The following is a 26,003-nucleotide window of genomic DNA, read 5'->3' as shown; positions in this document are numbered from 1 at the left end:
TGGTCCGATATTGGGACAGCATGGACCACGACTTTCTAACTTCTTTCATCAGTAGTATGCCCCGCCACATTGAAGCCTGCATTGCTGCCCATGGTGACTTGACAAAATACTAACTGTTCACCTGTCTTTGAATCCGGAGTTATGTTCTGCTAATATTCACATTTAATACGTGAGTAATGAGTGAAACAAATATACAAAATTACAATCTTTAAATTCTCAATAATTTCTGGTTGTACTGTACCACAGACTATGTCACATAGAACACTGATGTTTTTTCTCAGATATATGCCAATATTTATTTCCTTCATATGTATTCTTCAAGTAGTATTATCGGCCTGGATGAAATTGCTAACCTCTGCTGCAACATGACCCTCATTGGGTCAGCATAACTAGATGCTTGTATCTGGACCAGCATCCCCACCATCCAAAGCTGGATCTCAAACATTCTCATGGATTCAGCTGCCTGAGGTGATGAAGTCACATGTCAACCCATAAAATCAAATGTCAACCCATGTGGTCACATGTCAACCTATGAAGTCACATGTCAACCCATGAAATCGCATGTCATCCCATGTGGTCACATGTTAACCTTTGTAATCACATGTCAACCCATGTGGTCACACGTCAACCCATGAAATCGCATGTCAACCCATGAAGTGACATGTAAATCCATGATGTTGCATGTCACCAGAGGAGCTCACATCAAGGGCATCACATGTAACAATGAACTCACACAAAACATGCCACTGTCGACCTCAAAACTACTTTTCCTATTATGCAAAATTACAAAGTCACCAATTGTCAACAGCGTACACGATGTACTGCTACTGTGTATTGATACACAATGTATCAAGCAGTGATGAAGTACACAAGAATGTCAACTTCAAGATGGCAAGACCCACCTTAGAAATGAAACATTTAAATAGAATACTTCTCTAATCTTGTTTTCTAGTACATACAAATACCTTTCCTATCACACGATTCCCTCATAACACTCCTAGCATGCTGAAACGTACAAAAGTCTAATAATCTTGATACTTGGTCCATCTTCATGATGGACAGTCATATCACTTGTGTAGATCATCCAGGCATCACAACACTGTCAACAGCCTTGTAATGTTTGCTTCATTTCAAACAAGGGTGACACGAGAATTGTGATCAGAGAATGATGGTACAGGTTTTGAATGAATCCATGTGAATCACTGGTGCACTGATGAAAATCCATATACAAAAGATCATGACTATATATGAACTCAGAAACAGTGTTTTGGAAGTCCTGACTACTACACATTGTCACATATGATGTCACAAATTCTGAATAACCAATTAACAGTAGGCGGATTCTTCATGCCATTTTTTCACTCCACATACTCTTCCATGAGTATAACAGTAGATCACACACACAGTAACACATGCATATAGTTACATGTAGTCACACACTCACTCACACACAGTAATACGCAGTCACACATATAGTTGCACGTAGTCACACATATAGTTGCAAGTAGTCAGACACTCACACACTAATATGCACAATCACAGTAACCACAGTCACACGCAGTAACACACACAGTCACAGTAGTCACATGCACGCACGCACGCACTCACTCACTCACTCACTAGGTTCGGACCATGACGAACTAGTCATGTTCATGACACAGCAAATTAATTCTTTTCTGGGCAGGTTCAAGCCTACAGAGTTACTCTGTAAGGCTGACCCACACCTGAGCATGCTACAAGAGTGTTGAAAGTTATTGGTCCAATCAAATTTCTATGATTCACAGTAAACATCCACTCCCTCCAATGGCGTGCAGCAAAACAAGTGAGCGGTGTTGATGATCGGAAGGGCAACTCCCATCCCAGTAAGTACTGTCCACATAATGACATATGGCAGTTTAATAAGACAAAGCTTGGCATCGTTAATCCTGTGTTATGTCTCCTGCAGCAGAACATTGGTTGCCATGGAAATGTCATTGTTGGTAACTTGAAGAGCATGCCGGACCCTGTCCTGGCTAAATCCCATCTCGACAAGTCGCTGGACCTACAAGGAAGAAAACAGATACAACAAGTCAGGAATTGTACAATGTTGCAATTTCTTGCCAGTCACCAGCATTCCAAGTCTATCAATGGTGTCTGTGGGTCAGTCACCAGCATTCCAAGTCTATCGATGGTGTGTGTGGGTCAGTCACCAGCATTCCAAGTCTATCGATGGTGTGTGTGGGTCAGTCACCAGCATTCCAAGTCTATCGATGGTGTGTGTGTCAGTCACCAGCATTCCAAGTCTATCGATGGTGTGTGTGTGTCAGTCACCAGCATTCCAAGTCTATCGATGGTGTGTGTGGGTCAGTCACCAGCATTCCAAGTCTATCGATGGTGTGTGTGGGTCAGTCACCAGCATTCCAAGTCTATCGATGGTGTCAGTCACAAGCATTCCAAGTCCATCGATGTGTGTGTCCAGTCACCAGCATCCCAAGCTCTATCGATGGGTCAGTCACCAGCATTCCAAGTCTATCGATGGTGTGTGTGGGTCAGTCACCAGCATTCCAAGTCTATCGATGTGTGTGTGGGTCAGTCACCAGCATTCCAAGTCTATCGATGGTGTGTGTGGGTCAGTCACCAGCATTCCAAGTCTATCGATGGTGTGTGTGGGTCAGTCACCAGCATTCCAAGTCTATCGATGGTGTCTGTGGGTCAGTCACCAGCATTCCAAGTCTATCGATGGTGTGTGTGTCAGTCACCAGCATTCCAAGTCTATCGATGCGATGTGTGTGGGTCAGTCACCAGCATTCCCAAGTCTATCGATGGTGTGTGTGGGTCAGTCACCAGCATTCCAAGTCTATCGATGGTGTGTGTGGGTCAGTCACCAGCATTCCAAGTCTATCGATGGTGTGTGTGGGTCAGTCACCAGCATTCCAAGTCTATCGATGTGGGTCAGTCACCAGCATTCCAAGTCTATCGATGTGTGTGTGGGTCAGTCACCAGCATTCCAAGTCTATCGATGCTGTGTGTGGGTCAGTCACCAGCATTCCAAGTCTATCGATGGTGTGTCTGGGTCAGTCACAAGCATTCCAAGTCTATCGATGGTGTGTGTGTGGGTCAGTCACAAGCATTCCAAGTCTATCGATGGTGTGTGGGTCAGTCACCAGCATTCCAAGTCTTTTAATGGTGTGTGTGGGTCAGTCACCAGCATTCCAAGTCTATCGATGGTGTGTGTGGGTCAGTCACAAGCATTCCAAGTCTATCGATGGTGTGTGTGGGTCAGTCACAAGCATTCCAAGTCTATCGATGGTGTGTGTGGGTCAGTCACCAGCATTCCAAGTCTATTGTTGGTGTGTGTGGGTCAGTCACCAGCATTCCAAGTCTATCGATGGTGTGTGTGGGTCAGTCACCAGCATTCCAAGTCTATCGATGGTGTGTGTGGGTCAGTCACCAGCATTCCAAGTCTATCGATGGTGTGTGTGGGTCAGTCACCAGCATTCCAAGTCTATCGATGGTGTGTGTGGGTCAGTCACCAGCATTCCAAGTCTATCGATGCTGTGTGTGGGTCAGTCACCAGCATTCCAAGTCTATCGATGCTGTGTGTGGGTCAGTCACCAGCATTCCAAGTCTATCGATGGTGTGTGTGGGTCAGTCACCAGCATTCCAAGTCTATCGATGGTGTGTGGGTCAGTCACCAGCATTCCAAGTCTATCGATGGTGTGTGTGGGTCAGTCACCAGCATTCCAAGTCTATCGATGGTGTGTGTGGGTCAGTCACCAGCATTCCAAGTCTATCGATGGTGTGTGTGGGTCAGTCACCAGCATTCCAAGTCTATCGATGCTGTGTGTGTGGGTCAGTCACCAGCATTCCAAGTCTATCGATGCTGTGTGTGGGTCAGTCACCAGCATTCCAAGTCTATCGATGGTGTGTGTGGGTCAGTCACCAGCATTCCAAGTCTATCGATGGTGTGTGTGGGTCAGTCACCAGCATTCCAAGTCTATCGATGCTGTGTGTGGGTCAGTCACCAGCATTCCAAGTCTATCGATGGCTGTGTGTGGGTCAGGACTAGTGGTTGACAGCATAAGCAACAATACATGACATCATACATTACAATAACTCCATTTCTATTTTACACTCTTTTCTGATCCTTGATCCCCTTACAACTATCTTATTTGAAACTTGGGACTGCCCTAAATTGTCAATAGGTTTTGACATTAGGGCTGTGACAAACATGACTTTCCTTCCAAGTCCCATGAATCTAGAAAACCTAAACACTGGAATGTTTAACTTCTGCTCAATCAAATCATTTGCAAATAAACAAGATCCAATGCCATATAACTCCAAAACAGACAGGTCAATACCCCTAACTACCTAAATACAGAGTTACTTGCACTACCAGTTAAATGACCTCGACTTTGATATCTCAGCCATAGACTGCCAAGATATCAAGCATATTAAACATTAATTAAATATGTTCAAGACATTATGTATACACAAGTTTTGGGGATGTTGTCTTTTGACCTTACCTTGACCCTCAGTAACATCAAGGAGACATATAGGAGAAAAGTTCTTGCTGCAGACTATGGCTGTCTCACCGAGAAGACGCCTCTATACCAAACTAACAATACATCATGAAAAATGTCTTCAAAGTTCAGTTCAAACTCAGTGACCTAATCCTGCATTGTCATCCAGTTACTCATGGGCAGGGCAATAGGAGACAGAGCAGTATCAGAAGCCTCTAGCATCTGTCGTGAGGTTGAGACACCACCTGGAGAGGCAGGGGCAAAGATAACTGGGAGCAAACACTAACAAGCCCTCATGTACACTCAGCTGCTTTGAGATCAGACACACAGACATCACGTGAGAAACACATGTCTGAAAGACAGAAACAGAGAGAAAAAATGATGATCCTGCTGGATGGAAGCCATAACGAGAGCCTTGAGAGACTTGACCACCCCTTCCATGAGAGACATGATTAGAGAAACATGATAACATGCTGGATGAGATATGACAACTTGCTGGATGAGATATGATGACATGCTGGATGAGATATGATGACATGCTGGATGAGATATGATGACATGCTGGATGAGACATGATGACATGCTGGATGAGACATGATGACATGCTGGATGAGATATGATGAAGCTTGATGAGATATGATGACATGCTGGATGAGACATGATGAGACATGATGAAGCTGGATGAGATATGATGACATGTTGAGACATGATGACATGATGACATGCTGGATGAGACATGCTGGATCTGGAGCCATATGATGACATGCTGGATGAGATGATGAGATATGACATATGCTGGATGAGACATGATGAAGATGACTGGATGAGATATGATGACATGTTGAGATGAGACATGATGACATGCTGGATGAGATATGATGACATGTTGGATGAGACATGATGACATGCTGGATGAGACATGATGACATGCTGGATGAGATATGATGACATGCTGGATGAGACATGATGAAGCTGGATGAGATATGATGACATTTGGATGAGACATGATCATGGATGAGATATGATGACATGCTGGATGAGACATTAAACCACCTGAGTTTGATATGGAGATTTATCATGTGTCTGAGTTAAATACCAAATTGCGAATGACGGGACAGGGCACGATGGATCATCGGGATTTTCAGGCATGATTGCGGATGCAAGTTCCTTGTCGTTTTCACGGTGATTTTGGTGAGTTCATCCACACATTTTTTCACACAATTTCTTCCATTAGAATCCTTTGTTATTTCGAATGTATCCTTGTTCATCATGTACATATTTTCAGCACCTCTTCGAAAAAAGTACAGTCTAATGTCAAATTGACCTTTGTTTAGAAGGCTGACTGGTGTGTTTGGGTTCATGTAGGTTGATGAATATAGTTTCTGTAGGTCGATGTCACTGATCGAGGGATGGTGATTAGTTACTTTCCATTTCTCTTCAATTCGGCCACTGCGGACCGAAATGAGTCATTCGCTTTCACAAACTCCTTAACTTTTACAATATCAAACTCCTTATTACAAGGGGGAGATTTCAAATAATGGTTGAGTCCATGCCTAATACTCTCTAGAGAGTTCACTGTGTATTGCGATCCGTCAGTCTGTCTGACATCTAGGTTAAAATTGACAAGAACACCATTCAAAGTGGCTTGATCAAAATCTTCGAAATGTTCATTCTCACCCTTTTCTTTTAGATATTCCTTTAAAAGTCGTGAACTCTGATCATTTGCCTTGACAGTGCTTTGGGAATGTAACTTCTTTCCGTTTTTCATCAATTTCCTCGACACTATGAGATGCTAAACGCTTCATTGTCAAAATCCCTTGATCAAGCGTTACAAACAATGCAAACAAGGGAGATAACTCTTGGCAGTATGTTGTTGCTAGGGATGCGCCTGGTCCAGTTCAACATAGAAAAATATACCTATGGCACGTGACCGGTTTTGACTAAAGGGTAGCCGACATTGCTGTGCAAGTCGAGATAAGATGACATGCTGGATGAGATATGATGACATGCTGGATGAGATATGATGACATGCTGGATGAAATATGATGTCATGCTGAATGAGACAGGATGACATGCTGGATGACATGTGATGACCTTCACATGATAAGTGTACTGACCTGTTCCTCCAGCTGTGGACCTGAGAGGTCAGAGGCCGAGTTGTGGTTGTCCGTGGGGACAGCATCTGCTGAATGACAACAAGACGTTTGAAGTTCCACATTGCTCGAAGGGTGGGTTAACAATACTCTGGTGACTCAATTATTACTTTCTCTGAGTCTATCTTGGTCATCCGAGCACACATTTCTCGGCTAGGATCAAGAGTTCTAGCAAAAGTCCCATGGGCAACAACAGACACATTTTACTTGTGTCTCACCAGCTCTGAAGACTGGGACAACCAATCAAGGTCACGTAGATTGCATATACTGGCATATTATTACTACACTCTACAACCAGATTTCCTTCAGAAGTCAGTCCATTAGAGATCATTGCAATTTGTACACACTACTGCTTTTCAAAGTCTCATCAGAAGACAAATCTTTTCTCACCGCACTATGGTCAGCCATGAAATTAATCATAAACAAATCACCCTCAGTAACATGAGACAAATCTCCACTATCCCCTGGATGCATCTACAGCTTGAGCCGATGATTTTATTACCTCCCTTGGTTGGCATATTTTTATCTACGCTTTGGAAACTAAACTTGGCTGTCAATTCATATATATAGGTGTATCTGAGGAACTGAGAATCTCGCTGCTGCAACTGCCTTTGCAAAGTGGAGCTCCGGTTGTAATATCTGAATCACCTGCGGAGCCAGCAAGGGAGGTAATAAAATCACCTGCTCGAGACGTAGATGCATCCAGGGTATAGAGAAGATTTATCGGAACGTATACCCTGGAGATTATCGAGGATGATTTACCATCAGCATCAAACAAACGCACAATATGTTAGTCCTTGGCATACACTTATGTACCTACCCATATTATTCCGTTGACGCAAGCCAGGTGGTAACAGAAAGTCTGGGTTTCCAAATATACCAGGCCCATTTGCTACGTTCTGTAAGGACAAGAAAGTAGGAGTTACTGGCATGACTATAAAGGAACCTTAACAGGGTAGCTGTATTGCCAACCCACCAGGGGATCCATTCACCAAACACCTGTACTAAGGTTAACCTTAACTCCCATTCTATAACATTACATTAAGGTTACCTTGGTGACTTACGATCACCTTTGTGCCTTGTAAAAGGAGGCCCCAAGCACTAAGGTGAGGATCTTAAGTCACTAAGGTAACCTTAGTGCAATGTTATAGAATGGCAGTTAAGGTTAACCTTAGTAAAAGTACTTCGTGAAAGTAGGCCCCGGCTATAACTATGCTTCTCATCTTCACACTCTGGCTGTAACCCAAGTTTAGGTTGTTGTCAATTGGTTTGCTAGTTAACGCGGCATACAGCAATATTCCAGCTATATGGCGGCGGTCTGTATAAATTGTGTCAATTTATAGTCGGAATATTGCTGATGTTGGCATGACGCACTCACCTTTTGCTTCAGAATGATATAGTTGTTGACAGCATGTAAATACAGGCGGGCATGTGATATAGTTGTTGACAGCATGTAAATACAGGCATGTGATATAGTTGTTGACAGCATGTAAATACAGGCATGTGATATAGTTGTTGACAGCATGTAAATACAGGCATGTGATATAGTTGTTGACAGCATGTAAATACAGGCATGTGATATAGTTGTTGACAGCATGTAAATACGGGCATGTGATATAGTTGTTGACAGCATGTAAATACAGGCATGTGATATAGTTGTTGACAGCATGTAAATACAGGCATGTGATATAGTTGATTGACCAGCATGTAAGTGATATAGTTGTTGACAGCATGTAAATACGGGCATGTGATATAGTTGTTGACAGCATGTAAATACGGGCATGTGATATAGTTGTTGACAGCATGTAAATACGGGCATGTGATATAGTTGTTGACAGCATGTAAATACGGGCATGTGATATAGTTGTTGACAGCATGTAAATACGGGCATGTGATATAGTTGTTGACAGCATGTAAATACGGGCATGTGATATAGTTGTTGACAGCATGTAAATACGGGCATGTGATATAGTTGTTGACAGCATGTAAATACGGGCATGTGATATAGTTGTTGACAGCATGTAAATACGGGCATGTGATGAGGGAAATGATCATGATGATGCTGAGCTGGGATGTTACTACTCGGTGAAGACCAAGAAGCATGAAGCTGACCAACCAAGAAGTGAGTGAGTGAGTTTGTTTAACACCGCTTTTAGCAATATTTAAGCAATATCACAGCAGGACACACCAGAAATGGGTTTTGCACATAGTACCAATGTAGGGAATCGAACCTGGTTCTTCGGCGTGACAAGCAAATGCTTTAACCACTCGGCTACCCATCACCCCGACCAACCAAGAGACATAAATAGGGTGAATCTGGGATTTCAAACCATGTTCATTGTTTTCTTACATGCCCAGGTAGCATTGTAGCAGCTCATATGGCTTGGTAGAACTTGATCTGGTATTAATAGCAAGAAAACGCACCAATGGCTGTGGCCTGGGAATATCGATGTTAGGGCGGTGGGCTGGCTGTGAGTTCTGAAAGGCCATGACCATCTGCTGTTCCAGTCGATCTAACTGCTCTTGTCTCTGCAGCTCCAGGGTGGCACCCATTGGCAGCTCTGGCGTCTTCGGGGGTGGCGACTGTAGTACCCGTCCTAGCGTGGCATCCAGCATGGAGGCCACACACCGCGGGATCACCACTAGGGACTTCACTTTCAGGAAGTTCAGTCTCCACAACAAGCCACCAATCTAGGTCAGATAAAACATGGATTATCCACAAAGAATACTCCTCACAATAAGTTAAGCAACACAAATTTGTAGTCTCATTGCATTTTCATTTGTTGAAATTGCAAATCATGTAATGATGCAATAGAAAGGTGAAACATGTACATACAATTAACAAAATGAAATGAAATGGTAATGAGTAATGATAGACTTACAAATCATCAAAAGCATGTACCTGTGAAACAGTCGTGCAAAATGTGCTGCATTGATGGAGCAAAATGTTAACATTAAGGTTCAAGTCAGTTTTGCACAGTGAAGCAGTGTTCAGTAATGCTTATGACGACCATGATCACAAATGCAAGCTTCTACACATCTTTGCATTGACCAAATGAGCCTTTAAAGTTGCTGTTGTGGACTGTTCTGCCATTCTCTCTGTAACGCCTGCTCAAGGTCATTCAGAGTCTGGAGGTGAACATGGAGACTGTAAACACGACTTCCAATAATGTCCCAAGCATGTTCAATGGGATAAAGATCAAGTGACCTTGCAGGCCAGTCCATATGTGTGATTTTGTTGATCTAAGCAAAATCGTTAACAACTCTTTCTCAGGCATTATCATCCATGTACAGGCATTATCATCCATAACCATGAAGTTAGGACCCGCTTGTTGTACCAGAGGAATGATGACAGGTAGGTTTTAACCAATCAGAGTGCATGTGTGAAGAGTAGAGCACATTCATGCCACACATGTTGCATGTTGTTTCTGAGGGTGGTTGTGTTCGGGTGATGTTGCCAATGTTATCAGATAAATCAATTTGACAGTCACTAAAGGGTATGTATTCTTTGAATATTTACCTTTCAGTAACATGTCGGCATAAATCTCTATCAAAATTGATAAAGATATTACACTGAAAATATTTGTTGCTTATTTTTTTTTGAGTGGAGTATATTTATATTTTGTAACCAATTTTTAATATCATTGTAGGATATATCTACAAAGAAGCCCGTCCTTACCAGAAGCAGGAGGGCCTACAGTAACACTTGACCTGTCTCCTTGGCATGTCTTTCTGTGTATGTCAGCAAATTGAATGTCTCCAAAAACAACAACATATTCCAGGAAACATTGCATGCCCTGTGTTTACACATAAAAACAATGCATACTCTTCAAAGAAAGAAACTTGACATAGGAACAATTTGAATTTTTAGGAAAATATTTGACACAAACCAATCCATACTGAATTCCAACATGGAATGGTTGCCGACAACAAAACATTTAAAAAAAGAATCGCTGAACAAAAAACCTAACGTTAAACTCACATTTGTAGTGAATCGCTAAAATCGCACCCAATATGAAATGCATGTGCCTCATGAAATTGTGTATCACCCCGAACTGAAGTCTCTGACTGTCTACACATGTATTGCTTTAAGACACTACTGGCGACAAAAGAATGCCAAGACTGACAGAAGCTCAACGACACAATGCCAGCGGCTGCTTACAAGGACGGACATCGCAGCATGAGGTGGCAAGGCACTTTGGCGTGTCCAGACAGACCATCTCAAACCTATGGAACCAATACAACAATATTGGGAATGTTAATGACGGACCCAGGTCAGGTCCACCTAGAGTTACCACCGCCGCCCTGGATCGCTACATCCGGTTGAGACATCTTCGTTCATGCACCACGACCGCAACATTCACAACAACCCAGATCCATTGACTGCAATGAATCTCTGACCAGACAGTGAGCAATCAGCTTCGAGAAGCCTGACATTTTTCCAGAAGACCAGTTCGATGTAACGTCTTGACACAAAGTCACAGAGTTGAATGTCTACAGAAGTGCAGACAAGGAGTGAGATGGCTGCTGGCAAGTTGGTAGACAATTTTGTTCTCAGATAAGTCTCAGTTTCTTCTCAGACATGATGATGGACATTCATGTGCATTAAGACGTCGGAACGAATGTTACGCTGATAACTGTGTACAGCAGGTCGACAGATTTGGTTGTGGAACAAGTGGCAGGTGCATTGAATGGGGTTTTGCAATGTCACACTGTTCCCTTTATCAATGTCAACAGTGGATCTTTCCAGTATGACAATGCTCGACTTCATGTGTTTGCCAGGACTTCCTCCAGCAAAACAACGTTCAGGTGTTACCATGGCCTTCTCGGTCACCCGATTTGTCCCCCCATTAAACATCTATGGGATACTCTTGATCGACGCTTGCGCCAGTGTAATTTCCCCAAGACACAGTTCGGCATCTCCATTGTTCTATGGGCTGCAGCTGACAAGCTGTTATCGATGCTCATGGTGGTCACACCAGATACTGACATTTTAACTCTGACCAAGTGGCTTCAATAGCCCTCTGTGGTTTTACCACACACTTTCTGGATAATCACGTTTGTGAACGTAATTGAGCAATGATGTCATGTTTGAATCAGTTATATGCAGTCAGTAAAAACACTCCAAAACAGCATGTCATGTTTCTTGTATCTTGAAGAGTATATATATAACGAATGTCTTAAAATCAAAACAATGTTACTTTCTCGTGAATTGATGTAGCTTACGTTAGACTTACAATTCCACAGACTGCGACAAGTCTTGTCTCAAATGTTGGACTTGCTACCTGATGACAGAATCATTATGTGCTCAGAAATCAAACAAAGCAAGTGGCATTAGGAATAAACAGGTCATGAATCTGCATAATTACTTTACAATTATGTAAGAGCAACACCTTGTCTGCAATTCATCTCAAGCCTTAGTCTTGACTTTATAATTTCTAATTGCCTAAAACCATCTGATAACTCATTATCAGGGATTTACAGGAGGCGAATTCTTGTGTCCTATACGCATAAAAATTGACAATGGACGCAGCAAAATTTAATAGCGCATCCACGGGGACACAGAAAAAGTCCACTTTTTGTAAAATTTCAATGAAGTAACAATAGGTTATCACTGAGTTTGCTACTAGAATTGAATTCCTGTAACAATGTGATGATCCTGATACACAGTAACTGAATTACAACAATATTACAACACAGTATTAATAATGTAATTTTTGGAGTAAAATTGATATTTTATACTTATCCTGACTCATGCTCTTTTGCTTGTCTTCTTCTTCTTGCGAACATAGTGGAACACTTGTATCTCCTTAATTGAAGCTCCCTTCAATGTAAAATCACTAATTGGTACTCACCAAGAGTTGCCTCCCTTTGCCCTTTGCCCTTTGCCCAACACTTGAATTTACAGGGAAATCCAAAGTGTTATGTGGGGAGGATGGGATGGCTTACCTCATGAGTCAGGATAAGTATAAAATATCAATTTTACTCTAAAAATTACATATTTTTCCTTATCCTGACTCATGCTCTTTTGCTTGTAGAATCCTACGGAAACGGAGGTGGGAAGAACAGAATACTTTGGATTTATAATTAGTGATTTATATAGCTATAACTGTAATAACCCCCTTATGGGAACTTCATAAAGGCATTGACTTAAGATATTTCCTCTATATAATAAGCCATAGATTATATATGTCATAACTGGGGTATTACAATACTAATATACTAAGATATTATAAATGGATATAAAAGCGACTCTGATAGAGAAGCTGTACAACTGAACATAATCATCAGTATAAGCTTAAGGCTGAGTAAACCTAAGCTAAGTATATACATAGCCCTAGAACTCCGTAGAGATATAAGCTAGATAATGTATGTATAACTATACATAATAATCTCGTGGGAGTAAAATTTAACGCCTACGAGGGACTGTCAGCTGCTGTGCGAGGACCAAGGGACCGAAATGGTGAATGCGAGAGACGTCCTCGGTGGTGATATCTCTCAGATAGTGATTAGCAAACACCATGTTAGATTTCCAAAAGCATCCTTCCATAATTGTATTCAATGAACAGTTACCGTGTAGGGCAAGAGTGGAAGCCAATGCCCTGATCTCATGGGGATTTGATGCTGTTGGAGGGTCCAAGCCTGCTGCCTTGTAGGCGCTAAGTATGACAGTCCTTATCCATATAGATATGGTGGTACGAGAGACTTCTGTCTGAGTTGTTGCCGATAAGGGGATGAATAATCGTTTGAGAAATCTTCCCCTTGTTTTGGAACGTCGTAAATAGATTTTGAGAGCTCTGACTGGACATAGTGATAAGTCCAGTGTATCTTGAGATCCGAGAATCGAAGATAGTGCAGGGACGTGAAATAACCTGTCTGGTTGACCTGGTAGTTGATTTTTGGCGATGAAATCCCATCTTAATCCCAGGTGTGCTGTGTTTTGATTGTCATCAAACTGTATCCTCTCATAATCTAGAGCGTGAATTTCTGACATTCTGGCTGCCGTGGCTAGAGATAACAGGAACAGTGTTTTCTGTGAGAGAAATTCAAAGGTTGTCGATTCCAACGGTTCATAAGCCTCACTTGTGTGAGGTGTTGTAGCACTACATTCAGATCCCAAGCTGGGGCGTGGAACTTCCGCTTTTGGTCCTCCAATCGGAAAGCACGTAGTAAGGCCAGTAACTCTGGGGTCTTAGTCAATTTGACACCCGTTCTCATAGTAATCACAGAACTAAGCGCGGCAAGATATGTTGACAATGTTGAGCCTTTTAAATGTTTGTTTTGTCGTAGGTAACACAAATAATCTGCCACTTGTGGATGAGTAGCATCTCTCGCTGTAAATCCCTTTATTTGCTGCGTAATTTTCAAACTGTGCCACTTTGTCGCCGTATTGCAAGTTACGGTAGAATAGCGTGAAGGCAAGCGTGACCGCTTTGCCACTCTGGTTGAATACCCTCTCTTGTTTAAACACATTTTAATACAGTCCATGCATTGAAGTTGGAATACTTCTGGGCTTCCGTGCACCTGTTTGGTGTGTGGATGTATTAATAGATTTGAGCTTTGGGTAGCTCTAGTGTTGGTTGACCGATTTCTTGAATTAGAATGGGAATCCACTTTCTGGCCGCCAGTAGCTGTACCAAAGTGAGTTGTAGGCTCTGTGTTTGTCTGATTTTCTGTAACACTTGAGGTATTATTGCTGGCGCGAAACGCCGCACGCATTGAGGCCTTCCCAGGATATGCTTAGAAGTCCGTTGCCCATGCTTGTGGGTCTGGGACTGGTGACACGAATAATGTCGGTAGCTGATTGTTGAATCGCGGTGGCTAATAGATCTACTAGCGGCGCTCCTATTTGCTTGATTATCTGTGCAAAGATTTCTGTATTGAGCATCCATTCTGTTGGTGATGGTTGATGTGGTCGAGAGAGTGCGTCTGCTAGTACATTCCTGGCTCCGGGAATGTGACATGCTCTGACATGTAGATTTAGATCGTGGATTAGATCGAACAGTTGAAAGCTTAAAGTCAAAAGGTTCAGTGATCTCGTTGAGCCTTGTCTGTTCACATAGAACGCCACTGTCGAGTTGTCGGTATGAATCATTAGGTGCGCATTTTGTAGAATGGTGCTCCAATGCAGTATGGCGTTGATTACAGCTTTCATCTCTAACATGTTTATATGGAGCTTGCTTTCTTGCTGATTCCATAACCCTGATGCCGTCCGGTTGGCGAGATGAGCTCCCCAACCTTGGAGCGACGCGTCTACATATAGATGGGTTTTGAATTCCTGCTCTGCTAAACAAATCCCTTCTCAGACATTCGATTTCTTGGTCCACCATAGTAGATGAGGTCTGAGATGTTTCGGTAGACTGAATGGTTGTAGGTCGTCGAGATGTGCATTGATGAAGACCTGTAAGGGACGTAACTGTAATCTGCCTCTGACTGTCATGTCTTGAGCTGATGTGAGGAGACCTAACAGGCTCTGCCACTGTCGAAGTGGTAATGGAGAGAGTAGAGCTGGTGGAATGGTCTGTTGGATCTTGAGCCAACGGTCTTCTGGTACGACGATACGGTTGAGATTCGTGATAAATCGAATGCCTAGGAACTGCAGATCTTGCGATGGTACTAGGTCCGACTTGAGTAAGTTTACTAACCATCCCAGCTGTGTTAGTAGCTTTATGATGTAGTTTAACTGTAGTTCGAGACGCTGTGGATCTTGATCTACTTGTATCCCGTCGTCGAGGTAAAACGCACTGCGTAGCCCTTGACGATGTAGATAGGTGATAATCGGTTTCGTTATCCTCGTGAATAGCCAGGGGGCTGATGATATTCCGAATGGGAGTACTTTCCACTGGTAATGTAGCCCGTCTAGTGTAAACCGTAGGTATTTCCTGAATTCGGGATGTATCGGGATGTGTAGATATGCGTCCTGTAGATCTATACTGCCCATGTAATCCATGGGGCGAATCAACTGCCGTAACTGAGGTAGATGTATCATGCGAAACTTTGGTGGTTTGCGTAGATAATTCCTGTTGAAAAAGCTCATGTTGTAAATGAGTCTGTATTTCTCCTTGGAGTTTTTCTTGGGTACTAGGAAAACTGGGGAGTAGAAACCTGGTTCGATGTTTAGTTGATCTAGTACTTCTATGGCCTGCTTGGTTAGGAGTGATGTAACAGCCTCTCTTAACTTTGGTAGTTGTTGAGCCTGTAAGTCGAACTTGTGAGGGTTGACTGTCAGCGGAGGCTTGGCCTGTAGTGGGATACGAAATCCGTGTTGAAGAATGTTGGAGACATAAGGGTCTTGTAACATTCCCCAGTTTTCCCAGTGTAGTTGGAGGCATCCACCCACTTGTGACGGTTGTACTGGAACGGCTGGGGGTGGAAGACTCCAGTCGTTCCGAACCTGTCTTTCAGCGTTTATAGTTGCGGGAACCTCTGGGTGTCCTGCCTCTTCCTGACCCTCCTCTATAGTTGCCATATGGGCAACGAAAAGAATCTTTTCCCCTGGAGCTGGCTATCTTCCTATCCCGTGCTCTCTGTAGACCAGTGAATTTAGATCTCCCTGAGTATCTTTGTGAAGTCTGTCTGATGACGCTGGCTAGCGTGTCCATCGATTTAATCATAAGGACTTCTCTGGAATCCTTAGTGACTTCCTTGGAGACGTTGTCTATTCCTCCATCAAAGATGGATGGGGAAGACCACGGGGCTGTATAGAGTGGAGCTGTAAAGTTCTCACCCCAGTTGCAGGAAGCGAGGAGGCCTTGACGACGAGCTAGGGTCAGTGCTGCTGAGACAGATGTGAGATGATCCGTTAGGAACTGCTGGTCCTTCTTTTGCATCAGTAGGGCCGAGTATATCATCCTATCATCTTCAGAGGTCGTATTACGAAATCTGGTGATAAGTGTCTCATTGATCGTTCTAGATCTATTTAGACCAAAGAACATGCGTCTCGTCATGGTTTCTATCTGAACCAATTTGCGATCGTCAATCTTGTAGTTCTTATTCTTGACATCGCTGATCAGTTTGTAGTTTTCATTGATGTCTTGAGCCTTGAAGAAGGGGTCCATGTTGTGCGTGGAGAACTTCTTGGCGTGAAAGTTTGGTAGATGTGGTGTCTGAACTTTCGTGGCTTTATGGAATGCTGTGTCAAGATTCTGTGGTACCGCAGCAATCGGGTCGATCGGAGGTAGGGTGATGGCATCTGCATCGTCTTCCTTCATCAGGTATGTCTGCGCCGAATTGCCACTCTTGGAAGGTGATGAGAGATCTAGGTTGTTTACCATCCAATATCGTATTTCTGCATCTGAAAAAATGATTCCTCTATCATCTTCTATTCCAGCATCACTGATGAGAGGTTGGTGCTCTTCTGATGGTGGACTGTGAGATTCTATCTCTATGTCGGGTGATACTTGTGGAGACCTGGCTGTAGACTTGTGTGCAGACCTGTGTGGTGACCTGTAAGGTGATCGACGTGGTGATGTACGCGGAGATCGGCGTGGTGAACGGCGAGGAGATCGTCTTGGTGATCTACGTCTATGGGTTGACCTTCTCGGAGACCTGTGGGGAGAATGTTGATAGCTTCGCGAAGCTCTTGTGTAGTCCCTCGATGTCCTTATGGACGATGACGATCTGGGTTCAGGCGTCCTTCGCGAAGCTTCCTCTGCGTCCGGTCCTGGGGAACGGCGATATGACCTTCGCGAAGGCTTCCGTGAGGTCTGGTGGTCTGAGTCCGCATCTAAGGATGAAGCCGAGGAAGGTGATGATCTATCCCGCCTTCGCGAAGGCCTTCGCAAAGGCTGTACATCTGGGTCCTTCGACGAGGTGGTCTGTGACTTCCTTCGCGAAGGTGGCATCGTTGTGGCTGGTACGTTGACGGGGGGTGCCTCTGGTGTGTCGTCTACCTGGGTTGGCTGCTTCTCCAGTCTGTAGTGGCCCTCCATCATGACCATGATTTGCCGCATTAGTTCATCTGGGATGGTCTGCGACGATGTAGTCGGTGCCTTCTCTGCGATGTTAACGGTCGGGCCCTCAGGGATTTCGTCTGACATCAGTGTAGAGGCATCAGGCTGCATGGTGATCTCTGCTGAAGTCACTGTAGCTGTCACCGGTCGCTTCTTGTGGCGTATGTCGGGGATGATGATCGGCTGATCATCGTGGAGGCCCAGTTCTGCGGCTGGAATGATCTCGGCTGAGAAAGTTCTTGACGACTTCGTAGACTTCCCTTTGGAGGTAGACGCTGCCCTGGGGGTACGAAGTCTGCGTTGAGAAGACGTCGAGGCCCTCTTGGACTTTAGCTGCGATGACGGGATGTCTGGGGAGGCCGGACGCTTCTTAGAGGTGACGGACTGCATCCCACGCCCCTCTTCCGATGGGGTCTCTAGCAGAACACCAGACGGGAGGGGGTCGATCGACAGCAGCTGACTGGATGGGGAATCCGATGTATCGGCCATGTCTAACCCTTGTTTGCGTGACCTATCTGCAGCACGTCTCAAGACGCAAAGATGGTATTTATTAAAAGCAGAATTAGTTAAATTAATGCAGTAACTGCACGTGAATCAGCGCGACAAGGTAGAACAACTAGGGCATAATACATGCGGATCAGCAGCAGAAAACGTAATCTACAAATAATACAGATTTTCATCAACGTAATACTAGCTGAACAATCACGAACTCACTTGAATAAACAGTAGAAATACGATTAATTATCAATACAAATTAATGAAGGATACTAGCTATACCTCTATAGTAACCTATAAGAGGTAATTAACTAAGAAAACCAAAGGATATAGTGTGTAAGGAGACACAGGCGCTCTCACATCCTGCTCACTGGGCGAAGAAGGAGAGAGTGAAGCATGAGGCCAGAGGGTGGCGACACCTGTTCCCGCGCAAAGGGCAAAGGGAGGCAACTCTTGGTGAGTACCAAATAGTGATTTTACATTGAAGGGAGCTTCAATTAAGGAGATACAAGTGTTCCACTATGTTCGCAAGAAGAAGAAGACAAGCAAAAGAGCATGAGTCAGGATAAGGAAAAATATAACTAATTTATGTGTCTGGAACCCCACTGTATAGTGCAGGACCCCTGAAAATTAAGAGTATGAGTCCCAGGGAACCTCAAATACAGGACTCAAGGAAAATTCCTGCTCTTTATGGTGCCTAAGACCATCTGATAACTCTCTATGGTTCCTAAGACCAACTGATAACTCTTTATGGTGCCTAACACCAACTGATAACTCTCTATGGTTCCTAAGACCAACTGATAACTCTCTATGGTGCCTAACACCAACTGATAACTCTCTATGGTGCCAAACACCAACTGATAACTCTCTATGGTGCCTAACACCAACTGATAACTCTCTATGGTTCCTAACACCAACTGATAACTCTCTATGGTTCCTAAGACCAACTGATAACTCTCTATGGTGCCTAACACCAACTGATAACTCTCTATGGTGCCTAACACCAACTGATAACTCTCTATGGTGCCTAACTTCATCTGATAACTCTCTATGGTGCCTAACACCAACTGTTACAGCTCTCTGGTGCCTAACACCATCTGATAACTCTCTATGGTGCCTAACACCATCTGATAACACTCTATGGTGCCTAACACCATCTAATATATATCTCTATGGTGCCTAACACCAACTGATAACTCTCTATTGTGCCTAAGACATCTGATAACTCTCTATGGTGCCTAACACCATCTAATATATATCTCTATGGTGCCTAACACCAACTGATAACTCTCTATTGTGCCTAAGACATCTGATAACTCTCTATGGTGCCTAACACCATCTGATAACTCTCTATTGTGCCTAACACCATCTGATAACGCTCTATTGTGCCTAACACCATCTGATAACTCTCTATTGTGCCTAACACCATCTGATAACTCTCTATGGTGCCTAACACCACCTGAAAACTCTCTATGGTGTCTAACACCATCTGATAACTCTCTATGGTGCCTAACACCATCTGATAACACTCTATGGTGCCTAACACCACCTGAAAACTCTCTATGGTGCCTAACACCATCTGATAACTCTCTATGGTGCCTAAGACATCTGATAACTCTCTATTGTGCCTAACACCATCTGATAACTCTCTATTGTGCCTAACACCATCTGATAACTCTCTATTGTGCCTAACACCATCTGATAACACTCTATGGTGCCTAACACCACCTGAAAACTCTCTATGGTGCCTAACACCAATGATAACTCTCTATGGTGCCTAACACCATCTGATAACACTCTATGGTGCCTAACACCCCCTGAAAACTCTCTATGGTGCCTAACACCAACTGATAACTCTCTATGGTGCCTACGACATCTGATAACTCTCTATGGTGCCTAACACCACCTGATAACACTCTATGGTGCCTTAGACTTCTGATAACTCTCTATGGAGCCTACTCACCTCAAATAAAGGACTCAAGGAAAACTCCTGCTCTTTATGGTGCCTAAGACCATCTGATAACTCTCTATGGTGCCTAAGACCAACTGATAACTCTCTATGGTGCCTAACACCAACTGATAACTCTCTGTGGTGCCTAAGACCATCTGATAACTCTCTATGGTGCCTAACACCATCTGATAACTCTCTATGGTGCCTAACACCAACTGATAACTCTCTATGGTGCCTAACACCATCTAATATATGTCTCTATGGTGCCTAACATCAACTGATAACTCTCTATGGTGCCTAACACCATCTGATAACTCTCTATGGTGCCTAACACCATCTAATATATCTCTCTATGGTGCCTAACACCAACTGAGAACTCTCTATGGTGCCTAACACCATCTGATAACACTCTATGGTGCCTAAGACATCTGATAACTCTCTATGGTGCCTAACACCAACTGATAACTCTCTATGGTGCCTAAGACATCTGATAACTCTCTATGGTGCCTAACACCATCTGATAACTCTCTATGGTGTCTAACACCACCCGAAAACTCTCTATGGTGCCTAAGACATCTGATAAGTCTCTATGGTGCCTAACACCATCTGATAACACTCTATGGTGCCTAACACCACCTGATAACTCTCTATGGTGCTTAACACCATCTGATAACGCTCTATGGTGCCTAACACCACCTGAAAACTCTCTATGGTGCCTAAGACATCTGATAACTCTCTATGGGGCCTAACACCACTTGATAACTCTCTATGGTGCCTAACACCACCTGATAACACTCTATGATGCCTAAGACATCTGATAACACTCTATGGAGCCTAACACCACCTGATAATACTCTATGGTGCCTAAGACATCTGATAACTCTCTATGGAGCCTACTCACCTGTAGACCAAGGATGTACGTCAGCGTCTTCCCAGTGACAGGCACACCCAGAATGTGAGTCATGGCAACGCGTGGAATATCAAAGTAATACGGCACGAACAGCGGAAACACAAAGCAGATCCTAGATGAAAGATTAACAGTGGCAAATTCACAGTATACTATACAGTCAGCTATTCAAGCAACACCTCTTCATTTCAAAAGGATGATGAAAGTTGTTGTCACACTTACAACATGGTCTTTGAACTAACAGAATAGTGGGTGCTCCTTGTCACACTTACAACATGGTCTTGGAACTAACAGAATAGTGGGTGTTCCTTGTCACACTTACAACATTGTCTTGGAACGTACAGAATAGTGTGTGTTCCTTGTCACACTTACAACATGGTCTTGGAACGTACAGAATAGTTGGTGTTCCTTGTCACACTTACAACATTGTCTTGGAACGTACAGAACAGTGTGTGTTCCTTGTCACACTTACAACATGGTCTTCGGGCGTACAAACTAGTGGGTGTTCCTTGTCACACTTACAACATTGTCTTGGGACATACAAACTAGTGGGTGTTCCTTGTCACACTTACAACATGGTCTTGGGACATACAAACTAGTGGGTGTTCCTTGTCACACTTACAACATGGTCTTGGGACATACAAACTAGTGGGTGTTCCTTGTCACACTTACAACATGGTCTTGGAACTAACAGAATAGTGGATGTTCCTTGTCACACTTACAACATTGTCTTGGGACGTACAGAATAGTGGGTGTTCCTTGTCACACTTACAACATGGTCTTGGAACTAACAGAATAGTAGGTGTTCCTTGTCACACTTACAACATTGTCTTGGGACGTACAGAATAGTGGGTGTTCCTTGTCACACTTACAACATGGTCTTCGGGCGTACAAACTAGTGTGTGTTCCTTGTAACACTTACAACATGGTCTTTGGGATGTACAAACTAGTGAGTGTTCCTTGGTAACACATATTTACTCTGTCACATTTGGGCGGACTGACTGAGAAGTGAGCAGTGTTCCTTACGGTCCTGTGGGGAGATTCTCCACAGATATCTCCAGATGCTGACATGCCCACAATGACCCGACCTCCACCCCACAGGCCAGTGCCCCAGAGGCAATCAGGTAGGACTGAAACATACAATCAGGGGAATTTAAACCACAGTCAAACGTTTCTGGGCAATACAAAGCCATGATCATAGGATTCTGGGCAATCAAAATACACAATCAAGGGGACATAACTCCACACAACAGCTTGTGGTATCTCAGGCCAGCAGGCCATCTGTGCCCACAGATATTTATGGTGCGCTAGTGGAAAGGTGAAAACAAAACTAGGAAAGAGTTGGGAGGACACAACAGGAATATTGCTGATCTCATCCTGTCATGTTTATCTCAGAGAGTACACAGGAAATCTACGAGAGACCAAACATGCCAGAAGTATTAGTGGTCTCCAAATAACACAAGTCACCAGTGTGAAGTCAGAGTCCAGTTTCTTCTGGACAAGTAAGACTGATTAATAGGGCTGCAAAGATTCAGTTAGATTCCTCGAACATCGAATCTGACACCTTAGATTCATTTTTGATAACCATTATCACTATTTCGATTCAATACTTGAATAATTTCACTTATTTCCACACAGCCAGAACGTAATTTTGACACCAACTCGAGCAGTTTTGAGCGCTTAAATAAGGCGAAACGTGATTGGTGGACGCCTGGCTAATTATTCAACGAGAATTGTTGTAAGTAGCCAGCACCAAGTTGATGATGGATTTCATGCTAAAAAAGCCGACTCTGGCAGTAAAATGAAATCTGATGTTTTTACTTGTATGAAGAATCGAATCGAAAATGATCGAATTGAGGGCCAATATAAAAAATCAAATCGAATCGAAGTTTGGATGAATCGATGCAGCTCTACTGATTATTGCAAGTAAACATACTGAGGCGAAAATTCAAAATGCATAGTCATACTTAGACTTAGAGACTCCAAAGTGTTTCATACAGACTGCAACAACAGACTTAGACTTAGAGACTCCAAAGTGTTTCATACAGACTGCAACAACAGACTTAGACTTAGAGACTCCAAAGTGTTTCATACAGACTGCAACAACAGACTTAGACTTAGAGACTCCAAAGTGTTTCATACAGACTGCAACAACAGACTTAGACTTAGAGACTCCAAAGTGTTTCATACAGACTGCAACAACAGACTTAGACTTAGAGACTACAGACTGCAACAACCAAAGTGTTTCATACAGAGTGCAACAACAGACTTAGACTTAGAGACTCCAAAGTGTTTCATACAGACTGCAACAACAGACTTAGACTTAGAGACTCCAAAGTGTTTCATACAGACTGCAACAACAGACTTAGACTTAGAGACTCCAAAGTGTTTCATACAGACTGCAACAACAGACTTAGACTTAGAGACTCCAAAGTGTTTCATACAGACTGCAACAACAGACTTAGACTTAGAGACTCCAAAGTGTTTCATACAGACTGCAACAACAGACTTAGACTTAGAGACTCCAAAGTGTTTCATACAGACTGCAACAACAGACTTAGACTTAGAGACTCCAAAGTGTTTCATACAGACTGCAACAACAGACTTAGACTTAGAGACTCCAAAGTGTTTCATACAGACTGCAACAACAGACTTTGAAAGATTAACCTGCTGATGCATATACTATGCATGTCAATTGGTAAAGACTTTTCTAAGAATAACAAGGAGCTTGTGATAACACACAACAAACCAGCTGATACATGACGGGACAATTTGTCAGAACTGTAGTGGGAATAACAAGGATGTTAAACATGCTGCAGATCACATACCACAAACTTTCTGGATCCAAATCTGCGCTCAAAGATCCTGAAGTAATAGACCAGCATGCAGCACACAAACAGATCCTTGAGATCTAGGAAGGCCACACGAGAAGAGAGGAGCCGCCATATCTGCAACATAACACTCAGCACTGGAAAATTTGGCATTTGTTTTACAGGTACAATGTGGTGTTGCATCTTACCTGGTGTTTCTCCAGCATCACCTGTGGGTTGTACAGGTACACTGTGGTGTTGCGTCTTACCTGGTGTTTCTCCAGCAGTACCTGTGGGTTTTACAGGTACACTGTGATGGTGTGTCTTACCTGGTGTTTCTCCAGCATCACCTGTGGGTTGTACAGGTACACTGTGGTGTTGCGTCTTACCTGGTGTTTCTCCAGCATCACCTGTGGGTCAGAATTTTACCTTTCCAGCATCACCTACAGGTACACTGTGGTGCTCGCGGCGTACCTTACCTGGTGTTTTACTCCAGCATCACTTACCTGAATTGTTTTACAGGTACACTGTGATGTGCGTCTTACCTGGTGTTTCTCCAGCATCACCTGTGGGTTGTACCTGGTGTTTCTCCAGCATCACCTGTGGGTTGTACAGGTACACTGTGGTGTTGCGTCTTACCTGGTGTTTCTCCAGCATCACCTGTGGGTTTTACAGGTACACTGTGGTGCTGCGTCTTACCTGGTGTTTCTCCAGCATCACCTGTAGGTTGTACAGGTACACTGTGGTGTCTGCGTCTTACCTGGTGTTTACCCAGCATCACCTGTGGGTTTTCTCCAGCATCTTACCTGGTGTTTCTCCAGCACCTGTGGGTTGTACAGGTACACTGTGGTGTGCTCGCGTCTTACCTGGTGTTTCTCCAGCATCACCTGTGGGTTTTACAGGTACACTGTGATGGTGTGTCTTACCTGGTGTTTCTCCAGCATCACCAGGAGTAGCTGTGGGTTGGGTCTTACCTGGTGTTTACAGGTACACTGTGGTGGTGTGTCTTTCCTGGTGTTTCTCCAGCATCACCTGTGGGTTGTACAGGTACACTGTGGTGTTGCGTCTTACCTGGTGTTTCTCCAGCATCACCTGTGGGTTGTACAGGTACACTGTGGTGTTGCGTCTTACCTGGTGTTTCTCCAGCATCACCTGTGGGTGCGCCTTACCAGTTTCTCCACACTGTGGTGTTGTGATGGTGTGTCTTACCTGGTGTTTCTCCAGGAGTAGCTGTGGGTTGTACAGGTACACTGTGATGGTGTGGTGTGTCTTACCTGGTGTTTCTCCAGGAGTAGCTGTGGGTTGTACAGGTGTTGCGTCTTACCTGGTGTTTCTCCAGGAGTAGCTGTGGGTTGTACAGGTACACTGTGATGGTGTGTCTTACCTGGTGTTTCTCCAGGAGTAGCTGTGGGTTGTACAGGTACACTGTGATGGTGTGTCTTACCTGGTGTTTCTCCAGCATCACCTGTGGGTTTTACAGGTACACTGTGGTGTTGCGTCTTACCTGGTGTTTCTCCAGGAGTAGCTGTGGGTTGTACAGGAGGTAGCTCTTGTAATGCTGTAGTGGGAAGGAGAAGGCAAAGGAAGTAGCCAAGGACAGCCACACAATGCCCTTACTCACTGGAGCTTTGTCTGGAAACACAGATTTGTACTCAATAAGCACATGACCACTGGTGTGCCATGAATAACATTTATCCTGTTTATGCCCGCCGCCTGTGATGTATGTGTTTAATTGTGTGTCTTGGATACACAGTAGTGTTGGGAATTGGTTCAAATCCCATAATTGATGATTGGTTCATTACAACTGATCAATCATCAAAAATAATTGGTTAGCGTCATTTATCAAAGTTTCCTGGTTATGTTTGTTAATGCACAAAAAATAAAGACAAAACATTTAGTTCTTTCGGATTTTTGCAAATTTCACATCTTTAAAGCATGACCAGTATGATAGGAACATAAATTTTCTGGAGTCTTTAAGATAAATTCAATCATGACTTGGAACTAGCTTGTAGTGCTTATGAAATGTAACGGACAAAACCAACCTTGTGATAAGTATTATTAATGCAAACTAATGTTCCAAAATTGCTTGTGTTCAATTATGAGAAAACATGATCGATTGCTTGGTCATGTTGTCATTGCGACTAATCTCGACTAATCTTCGATTATTTCAATTAATCATGGATCACCACTAATACACAGCAGTGGTTTCACTCAATTTCTCATGTCATGGAAA

General features: G+C 43.5%; 1 protein-coding gene across 4 annotated transcripts in view; it reads right to left on the bottom strand.

Moving 5' to 3' along the window:
• Positions 1-277: 277 nt before the first annotated feature.
• Positions 278-26,003, bottom strand: part of LOC124285642 (ubiquitin-associated domain-containing protein 2-like) — a 33,297-nt gene continuing 7,571 nt past the window's right edge. The window contains exons 2-10 of one of the 4 annotated variants that reach the window (XM_046721902.1): positions 25,275-25,402; positions 23,789-23,908; positions 21,987-22,090; positions 20,955-21,075; positions 11,893-11,940; positions 9,080-9,346; positions 7,476-7,554; positions 6,620-6,684; positions 278-2,041 (exon numbers count right to left, since the gene is read on the bottom strand). In XM_046721902.1, the coding sequence (XP_046577858.1) occupies positions 1,931-2,041; positions 6,620-6,684; positions 7,476-7,554; positions 9,080-9,346; positions 11,893-11,940; positions 20,955-21,075; positions 21,987-22,090; positions 23,789-23,908; positions 25,275-25,402 (1,043 nt within the window). In that variant the 3' untranslated portion in view covers positions 278-1,930. Of the gene's footprint in view, positions 2,042-6,619; positions 6,688-7,475; positions 7,555-9,079; positions 9,347-11,892; positions 11,941-20,954; positions 21,076-21,986; positions 22,091-23,788; positions 23,909-24,159; positions 24,167-24,979; positions 25,011-25,274; positions 25,403-26,003 lie in introns of those variants that run through there. The other 3 variants (XM_046721901.1, XM_046721903.1, XM_046721904.1) reach the window with 3 other exon arrangements.

The sequence above is a fragment of the Haliotis rubra genome, unplaced genomic scaffold (genome assembly GCF_003918875.1).
Source record: "Haliotis rubra isolate DU_JTF1 unplaced genomic scaffold, ASM391887v1 Scf365, whole genome shotgun sequence".
Taxonomy (NCBI): domain Eukaryota; kingdom Metazoa; phylum Mollusca; class Gastropoda; order Lepetellida; family Haliotidae; genus Haliotis; species Haliotis rubra.
This window is presented reverse-complemented; position numbering and strand designations above follow the sequence as displayed.